This window comes from Arachis ipaensis, chromosome B05 (genome assembly GCF_000816755.2).
Source record: "Arachis ipaensis cultivar K30076 chromosome B05, Araip1.1, whole genome shotgun sequence".
In the NCBI taxonomy this organism is placed as follows: Eukaryota; Viridiplantae; Streptophyta; class Magnoliopsida; order Fabales; family Fabaceae; genus Arachis; species Arachis ipaensis.
Genome location: NC_029789.2, coordinates 13,263,030 through 13,272,494, shown reverse-complemented (window position 1 = coordinate 13,272,494; position 9,465 = coordinate 13,263,030). Strand labels below are relative to the sequence as shown.

Sequence of the window (9,465 nt, the reverse complement as noted above, 5' to 3'; positions counted from 1 at the left end):
TATCTCCGATGCAATGTAACCCTATTAGGGAAAGGTCCATTGTGTTTAGAAAGTAAAAATCTAAATTCCCACGTTGGAACATTATTCCTTTTTTAAAAAATTACTCAATGGTTAAGTGGATTAGCATATAACAACGAATAAATCATCCGGGTTAGTACATCTGCAAGGACATTAGTGGCCTTCTTGTCAAGTTCTGCAACAGTCCATGCAATAACCCATGGCTCTGGTTCTCGACAGCAATCGAGTGGCCCATGCTGCAATCGCTGAAAGTATAACAGCTGGATGGCAAGGTTGAAAGGTTATGTGGTGTAACATAAAAGCAAGTAGGTAAAATAAGCAACTAAACTTTAAAGGATACCATCAGAGCGAACATGCAGCAACCACAAGTTTCATGCTTCTTAGATTTGAATTTTTCTACTGCTCGCCCCAACCACTTTGAATGTCTTATGTGCCTAATTGAATCTGTTGGGGTCAGAGACATCGAGAATAGGAGGTATGTGCCACAGCGAAATGGTCTGTTGACTCGTGCGGCATAGGAACATCTTGAAGACCACCAAGATGAAGTGCCTTCTAAAATTTGCCCGTTCTGCTTCGGTGTCCATGGGACAGGCATATACAAAGTCATACAACTGGGTGATTGATGTTTTTATTCTTAAACTGTTCTTTGATGGCCATATGCGCAGGATTCTTCTTGTTTAATTCGGGTATGGCAAAACCTAGAATTTTGGATTCAGCAAAATGTGTACAATAAATGTTACGCAAAGAAAAAGGAAACTAACCAAGCTATATATGACAAAAACTAAAAAGGAAACAGCAATAGCTTACCACCATCGCGTATCCCTAACGCTCTCCCAATCAACTCAGAATTAACACGGATGTTACTGACATCCACTATAAGTGTATTGTGTCCACATCGTATGCCTTCACTAGTTGTATTATCATTATACTCTGCTTCACTGCCCATTTTGGAATCCTCTTCACGAATCCGAACCCAATTGCATCGATCTCCGCTAGCTTCGCGACGACATTAATGTTTTTCAGGTGGGTGATCATCCCGTTGATATAGCATGGAGAATAGCGCGTCTCTACTAATTTCTATCAACAAAAAGAATACAAGTTATAAGCAACTAGAATAAAGACTGCTTAACAACAAAACGCATATTACCTTTTTCCCCATCTGAATGGTACTCTGCAAATCAAACTCAGACCACGTTCGTGCCTATAATGAACCAGTAAATCATCATTCTTGCCACTTACTACACGTTATCATTTGAATATAATTAGAAACCTAACTAACCACCCCAAGATCTCCACACACACGGCATCATGGCACTAAAATGAGTATACGATAATGAAGGATTCATTGTCAAATAAGCAGAATAACCGATGTGGTGCAGTGTTAACAAAACCAACTATCAATCACACTAGAAACAAGTCAACCAATCAGAGAATCAACCACTAGACCAAACAAGCAAACAACTAGACACCAGGTGAAATAATCATCCGAATAAGTGACCACTCCTAGTTGAACATCCGCAGTGTGAGTGTAGCATACAAACAATGTGAAGACGTGTATTACCAGCATACTACAATTTTACTTGTGATTAAAAATACAAACGAATAAGACCTACCGAATTCCAGAACCATAGACCCAAAGTTTTTTCTACCATTATAGTTAGTCTTCCATAGTATTCAGAACCTAAATAATATGTCACGAGTTACTTCACCACAGAATTTCGTCTCAGATTTGTATCAAATTGTCTTACAAAAGCAAATATCCCTAATGGATATCATTTCACATTAAATCAAATGAAATACAAATACATAAACTAAAGACTGCTAAAATATTGTAAATCAACTCAAATAAATTTTATACCTAAAATAAAATCAAAACATACCCTTTGACATCTTCTTGAAATATATTTTGAAAAAAAATTAATATTTATTTTATCATGGATTAATATTAATTAACTTTTTATTAAGAATGATCATCTGGTCTTAATATATCTTATTCAAATTAGAACATCCATGGTCAAGCAAGTAAAAAAATAAGCTAGTAATCATGTGTAGAAAATGTATATTACACTATTAAGTGTGATTAAAAATGTAACAAATAACCCCAACCCAGTTCAAAAACTTTATATACAGAAAGGTTTTGTAACATTAGAATTTAGCTTGCAGATTATTCCAAAAGTGAACATATCAAACAACTTAAACAATATTTATAAAAAAATCAAACATGCGCCACGGTAAAACTGAAATAGTTTTCACATGTGACACAAAGGTTCACAACTAGAAAATTGATTAATACAGACAGATTTACAGACAAATTTAGTCTTTATTACAGACGAATTTTTGGTTACCGACGGATTTTGTCCCTCTGTAAAAGCCCCATTGGAAATTATTTACCGACAGATTTTTTTCGTCGGAAAATTACCGACGGATTTTTTCTCTGTAAATTCTCCATCCATTTCCCGCAGGCGATGAACTTTCCGACGGATTTTCTGTCTGTAATTACAGACGGATTTTTCAACGGATTTTTCGTCTGTAATTACAAACGGATTTTCAGACGGATTTTCTGTCTGTAATTACAGACGAATTTTCCGACAAATTTTTCGTCTGTAATTTGAACTTTGGAAAATCATCTCACACTCTGATTACAGACAGAAAATCCGTCTGTAAATCCGTCAGTAAGGTAAAATAGAAATTTGTTTTTAAAATTTTTTCATTGCAAAATGAATACTTTAGGTTTGTTTTCTAAATTTACTCCATCAAACACTGTAAATTGAAAAAAAAAGCCAAAAATCACATAAATAAACATAATATTCATTACATGATACCTATAAAATTGGATGTTATTTTTCAACATCATTGGCCAATATCTCTCTGTCTTAATAAAAAGATACCCAAAAAAGATAAGATGACCATCCTAATGTTACCTGAATGTCACAAATTACACTTAGCACTTAAAGATAGAATAATCTAAAATATTAATAGATAACTAAATTGCATCGGCAGCATCAAGCTTCACATTGAAAGTTAATCTTGACATCTCCTGACTGAAATAGAATCAAAACCCGAATTGGAATTGGAGTGAATTGGAATGCTTGAATAAAAATAAAGCATATTATTTAAAGCATTTTGCACTCCAGAAGTAGTCTCTTTTTGCATGAATAATTTTCTATAAAAGAATCAGTAAATAGAGAATCACATCTCTTCTTAGAAAGCAAGAACCATGAGCTTCTTAAAGGAGGGTAAAGGAGGAACTGTTGTAAAATTTAAAGACATAATACCTCCACATAGTAGCTGAATGCAAGCTTGCTAAGTAGTAGCATTATCCAAAATAAAGTATACCTGCCATAACAAAGTACAATCATATACTTTAATACCAAAATATACGAAGAGCTAAACGTAAACTCTCAATTGAACCATTATCAAATAGTGGTTGTATACTTTAATGCCCCATTATCACTGCCAACTTCACTTCTCTATATTAAATGTACACATGACAAATTTTGCTTCACTCATAAAGGTACCTCTAGAATAATTTATGCCAAAGAATCAAAACAGAGAAAAACAGAGATCAGAACAAAAATAAAATAATTAAAAAGTAAAAAAAAAATTGCAAAAAGTTTGAGAATAATATAATAATTATTAGTAACCAACACTTTGTATTTCTTATTAATAATATAATAATTATTATAAAGAATGGATGAGTTTGAGAATTTTGACCCCAAAAAAAAAAGTGGTTCATGTTTACCTTCTCTGTCGATAAGACTAGCAAATTTTAAGGCAAACCCTCTACTAGAATAAGCAAAAATGTGGATAAGACTAGCACATAGAGAACTTAATGACAACGAAGACTTCTTAATTCAACTTAAGCTTCACTAATTGTTAAATTGAAGCATAACATATTTTAACTTTTAAATATATATAAAAAATATATACATCCTATATAAGCTACTTCAGTTATAGGCAAAAGCAGACAATACCTCTCTGAAAACAAGGGATCGAGATCTCTTTCTTCTATGACTTCCTCAACTGCATCGAGGGTGGCTCTTACCTACGTGAAAGATGAAATTGAATGACAGAATAACTAGCAAATGAAAGAATTGGCATTTGGATATCTTGATAGAAAGGAGAAGCGAAGCTGTCGGGATTACCACCTAGACAGTTTCAGACCTTCCCGACGTCGCAAAGCGGTGGGTTCTGGCAGTGGTGTCACAGGCCTTGAAAAAGATGAAAAAGCAAATGTTGTCTATAAAACAATTTCCATGGGAAATTTTACCATTAACTGCAAAGAGAGACATAGAGATCCCTCAGGTCTCTTTGCACTCAAACAAGATCTGAGAACAACCCTATTTTAAAAAAAAATATCCAAACTCTATGACACTAAGCAAATATTAAAAAACCAAAAATTGACTTAAACTCTTCCTGAAATCATAAAATAAAACAAAAGGAAAGATAGTCAGCTGTACCTTTGTTCGAAGGCAGATTGGCTTAAACTCTTCCTGTAAAAATTGAATGACAACATTTAGAATTGGAACTTTTATCATGATAATAGGAACTTGTTATATGCTTAAATTAACTGTCTAGTCTATAATGGCATAGCTGGCATAATAACTAGAGCAGAAAATTATAAGCATACCTCTATGTTTTAATGCAACAAAGTGATGAGCTAAAAGGTTCAGAATTGCGAAAGAGTGAGAGTGAGAGGCATAATTGTAAGTTGTAACAGCGAAGAAAGAATTACATATACCTAGGTACTAACATTCAGTTTTTGCATAACCGCATGCCCCACCCAATTGATAATGGAATTCCATGAGCGCAACCAATGCAAAAGAATGCTGAAAAACATAAAACCTTGTCAATAAATAAAATCAAGGTTTAGACTCGCGCTTTACGCGAAAGTAACAACAACAACAACAACATCTTTTGTCCATATCATGAGATAAATTAAAAATATATTTTCATAAATATTATAAATAGGTAAAATAAAATTCGATGGAATAAGAAAAGTAAACCTTTATCTTGCTAATTAGAATAGTCTTCACAAATAAAGCAAAATAATCTTATTTGATGAAGTGTGTGCTGCTGCTGACAACCCTCATTACACATGAAATGGTGTAAAATCAAAATCAACAGTAACATTAATCATCCACTGTAATAAACCATACAAATACTGTAAGCAAGAAAGGAGTTATCATGAAAAAGTTTAGTTTTTTGTTCTCTTTTCTAAGCATCTAGTTTATTATCCTTAAAAAAGTGAAAAAAATTGGCACCAATAAGAACTTTTCATTTTAAAAGTAAAACTTGTATGTGAAAAGGGTAGCCATAGTACAGAGAAATGGCTAAGAATAGAAAGATAAACATTGTCTCGGTTTATTAACACAAGAGAGTTAATCTTTATAATTTTTCAATAGAGCTGCCTCAAGAAGATCAAAAAAGTATGATCTTAATTTAAACTATAATTTAAAAGGTTGTAAATGGCATAAATAATAAAAATATAAAGTTCATAAGAAAAAAAAGTTATGAATTAAGCCCTTGCTCTAATTTGTTAATCTTTTGTTAAATGAATAAAAATATAAATAGATGAACAACCTGCTTAGTGTTTGCTCTAAAGAATCTGTTCTTTTCCCCTAATCTTCAGAACATTTCTTGGGAGTTTAAAAAAAGTGGCTTTATATTATAATATTAACTATTAACGAAAGATCTAACTAATCAAATTCACTCTTCACATTCATACATACAGAATCAGTGCCCTCAATTAACATGTATTTTCCATATATAAAAGGATGTATCTAGTCAGAAGAGTAGTTTTATTTTTATGCAAGAGCAAGAGCAAATGGTGGTTGTGTAACCATGTACGGTTGTTAAAAAGGCTACATAATCAATTAAGAAAGAGTCACATGACCTTTTTATTTTGGTCATTCATGTATAAATTGGATAATACACTAGGAATATAAGGTTACATAATACCATATATTGATAAAACTTGTCACTTGTCCTACTTTCATCAATTAAGAAATAGGAATAACTAGAAATGGATACAAAAGGGATCATATGGAATCATTTACCTGTTCTCTCATTAAGTTGTCTTGCATCTGAGATCACCTAAATAAAAAAAGGTAAATTGGTAAGCTTTTAATCCACACGCATCAAAACCTATAATAAATTCATAAACAGTATAAAAATAGTATAGCAACAAGAATTTAAAACATTTGAACATTAAAAAAGTTGTTGATTTATTTTGTTATTTAAAATGAGAAGCACACCCATACCCTCAAGCAGTTGTTTATCTAATACATCAACAATGTCCTGCTGGGAAATTTTTGAATGCCCTTTCCTCACCTGCAGCCAATAATAGAAGCTTTAATTTTGCATCTTATCTTTGCTTACTAATACAGTAACAGAGGGAAGAGCAGCAAGGGGAATTTACCATGTAAACTGCATACAAGATGACCAGAAGCTATGCAAGGATTTGATTATGGCTATTCATGGACCTGGACTTTCATAACTACTACTAACACTCAAAAACACTAGGTTAAGGCTTTGTTTCTCTATAACAATTTCCTACTATAAATGAAAAATACATGATTGTCAATTCTCATAAACTGAATGAGAAGATTGGACTATGCTCCAACTCACTTCGAGCCTTCTTAGATTAAAAAACAAATAGATGTTGCAGCCCTTAAATGTTTTGTAATGCATCAACTCTATCATTTGTACATTAACTCCCCTTACCAAAAACCTATAGTTCTTAACCGTGATTAATCACATTCCCTTCAACTACAGACATATTAAAGTCACACTAAAGACACCACCATGATGTTGCATACAGCAGGTCTAAATCTGGAAGTTAGTAGCACAACAAAGAATAAAATCAAATGCAGCAGAAACCCACCATCATTATTGCTGCTTCATTGACAAGGTTTCTTATATCTGCTCCTGAGAATCCAACAGTTCGGAAGACAAGCTGTTGATGTAAGAAATCAATGTATGAGTTCAATGGAAAAGAGAGAAGTGAATTTGAATAGATAAGCAATATACCTTTTCAAAATCAACATCCTCTGCAAGTTGCTTTCCAGAACTATGCACACCAAAAACTTGGACTCTTTGCTTCGCATCAGGCAAACCAATGTATAGTCTTTGATCAATTAAACAATCAAGAACTGTCATTGAGTTGAGGAAGAGAAGAGGCTTCAATTCACAACAATTATATGAACATGAAAATGCAGTGTCTGAAGAGAAAACAACATAAATGAATCAATTAAATAAATAAAAAAGAAAACAGTAAGAATTGAAGTAGAAGATGATGATGGAGAAAGAAGAATACCTCTTCCCTATGTGTTGCTCTCTCAACGGCATCAAGGTTCCTTCTTGAAGAAGCATTCTTCCTTGCCACCACACAATCCACAGAAGCAGAAGCATGATCTGATGCGAGTCCAATTCCAGGGCCACACCATACATCCTGAAAAGAAGAAGATTTTCCGTTTAATTTAAGTGACGCAGATGTGACAACCAAGTACCTAACGCTGTGATCATTCACATATCTGTGGAGTCATAAGAAAATTATTGTGATTAAATAAGTGAAAAGGGAATAATACCAACCAATGATCAGCAATACCAAGAAAGGCAGAAGCAAGATAGATAAGAATTGCATGACTGCCAAGAAGAAAAGAACACATCTAATTGAAGTTCAAATTCATGGAAATGATTGATCAAAATGAAATTGAAATAAGAAGGAAGTACCTCTCGAATAGCTTGAACCTTCCATTAACAATAGCAGGGAGTTTCTTGAAAGGGTTGATAGCTGATAGAGATGGATTATGGAGGTTTAATTAAAGAGGTAGATAAGTGTCTTCGGAAGCATAGTAATTGTAACGATTACCTGCAAATTTAGGAGATAACTGCTGTCTTTTGGAGATTTCAACTTTAATCTCGTCGAATTCTATTCCATTAACTCTATTGAGAAATTAAGCATTAGCAGTAATAGTAGCAGAATTCAAATTCCAGCAAAGAAATACAACGTTGAATTGAATTACTTGCAGAAGATAAGAATGGCATGAGATGGTTGGGACATGTGGTCCGCATACACCTTCACCTTCAACATCTTTTCCTTTTTGCTTTCTTTCTATCTACGCCACAACACCAAAAATTGAAAAACTATGAGGAAAAAAGTTTCAACAACAAATTTTAAATCAAACTAATTACTAAAATCAGAAAAGAAACAAATCTAACTAAACCTAATCTAATCAAAACCTAAAAATCCACTAATCAGAAAACAAATCTAACTAAACTAATTACTAAAATCAAATTAACTAAACAAAATTAATTGAACTTAACAGAAATTAAAAGAATTTTGGAACCAAAACCTGGAAGCATTGACTGGAGGAGATGATGGCTGCGGCGCTGAAAAGATATGCGAGCCAGAACTGAGTGGGAATAAAAGGAGAGAGAGGCGCGGCGGCAGTGGGGACAGACGCTGCTACAGGTGGCACCGGCGTGCTGGAGCTCACCTGAGACGAAGAGAACAAGAGCTTGAGCTTGATTTGTTCTGCGAACGAGAAAGAACGAGAGAGACAGGGGCTGTGTTTTACTGGTTTAGTGTTTAAAAGAGAGGAGAAGAAAGAGAAGGTAACTGTGGTGGTTAGGGTGGCGATGGTGGCGCTGTGAGTGAGGAAAGGAGAAGAAGAAGCTCGTGCCGACGGAGAAGCTCATTGAAGGAGAGAGGAACAACTCGTTTGATTGTGATTTTGTGTATGTGAAAGGACGTCGATAGGGTAGGGATGAAGTTAGGTCTAAATTAAAATTTTTCAACGGAAAATTTTAAATTACAGATGAATTTTCCGTCTGTAATAAGTTAATAAAATGCAATATTTTGTCTATTTAATTACAAACGAATTTTCCGTCTGTAACCATTTCTCACGAAAAAAATTAATTTTACCGACATAATTATTGACAGATTCTATTTTCCGTCTGTAATTTATGCTAATTCATTTTTTTTGTTTTCTGACAAAAAAATCTCTCTGAAATTTCGTCTGTAATTCCGTGGGATAAAATCCGTCGGAAATATCCGTCTGTAATAACTAATTTTCTAGTAGTGGTTGGTTACCTAACTGAAGCAAAAATTAGGTCCCAAGAAACAAATTTTACATTCTCTTTAATAATTACAACCATCCATTCACATAGTGAAATATCATCCCTTTTAAATTGTATAAACAACTCATACTTCAAGAAAACAAAATTAATCAAAACAATGTGCTTGAAACTAATTCGTGACTTCCAAACACCCGGGGACAGAACATATCCGAATTCAATCAATGAGCACAAGCAGCACAACGGTTCAAAAGAAACAATCAACTAAACAATTTTGTGAACATATAATCAGTAAAAAACACAGATAACCTTTCACTGACCTGAGAAGGCATCGAACAGGAAAACGGAACGCCAGCAGGACCGGGC

The 9,465-nt window shown here is 33.7% G+C and overlaps 2 protein-coding genes across 2 annotated transcripts; both read right to left on the bottom strand.

The window, feature by feature from the left end:
* On the bottom strand, nucleotides 6,229-7,179 carry LOC107642990 (ATP-dependent zinc metalloprotease FTSH 12, chloroplastic-like). Its single transcript, XM_021123619.1, has 3 exons — nucleotides 7,051-7,179; nucleotides 6,905-6,976; nucleotides 6,229-6,351 (listed from the first exon to the last, which is right to left on the bottom strand). Exons 1-3 carry the CDS (start codon nucleotides 7,177-7,179, stop codon nucleotides 6,229-6,231), a joined length of 324 nt encoding a protein of 107 aa, XP_020979278.1.
* On the bottom strand, nucleotides 7,146-8,672 carry LOC110271771 (glutathione S-transferase T1-like). Its single transcript, XM_021123084.1, has 5 exons — nucleotides 8,376-8,672; nucleotides 8,046-8,138; nucleotides 7,892-7,965; nucleotides 7,753-7,813; nucleotides 7,146-7,471 (listed from the first exon to the last, which is right to left on the bottom strand). The coding sequence occupies exons 2-5, from the start codon at nucleotides 8,111-8,113 to the stop codon at nucleotides 7,267-7,269; spliced, it is 408 nt and encodes a 135-aa protein (XP_020978743.1). The 5' UTR covers nucleotides 8,114-8,138; nucleotides 8,376-8,672; the 3' UTR covers nucleotides 7,146-7,266.

Bases quoted from the DNA above. Each gene is read 5' to 3' on its own strand.
- LOC110271771 (XM_021123084.1), bottom strand. From the start codon at position 8,113: ATGTTGAAGGTGAAGGTGTATGCGGACCACATGTCCCAACCATCTCAT. The intron at 7,966-8,045 runs GTAATTCAATTC...ATTTCTCAATAG, and splicing joins GCCATTCTTATCTTCTGCAA to AGTTAATGGAATAGAATTCG. The intron at 7,472-7,752 runs GTACTTCCTTCT...TCTTCTTTTCAG, and splicing joins AGGTTCAAGCTATTCGAGAG to GATGTATGGTGTGGCCCTGG.
- LOC107642990 (XM_021123619.1), bottom strand. From the start codon at position 7,179: ATGACAGTTCTTGATTGTTTAATTGATCAAAGACTATACATTGGTTTG. The intron at 6,977-7,050 runs GTATATTGCTTA...TTACATCAACAG, and splicing joins AGGATGTTGATTTTGAAAAG to CTTGTCTTCCGAACTGTTGG. The intron at 6,352-6,904 runs GTGGGTTTCTGC...TATTGGCTGCAG, and splicing joins ATGAAGCAGCAATAATGATG to GTGAGGAAAGGGCATTCAAA.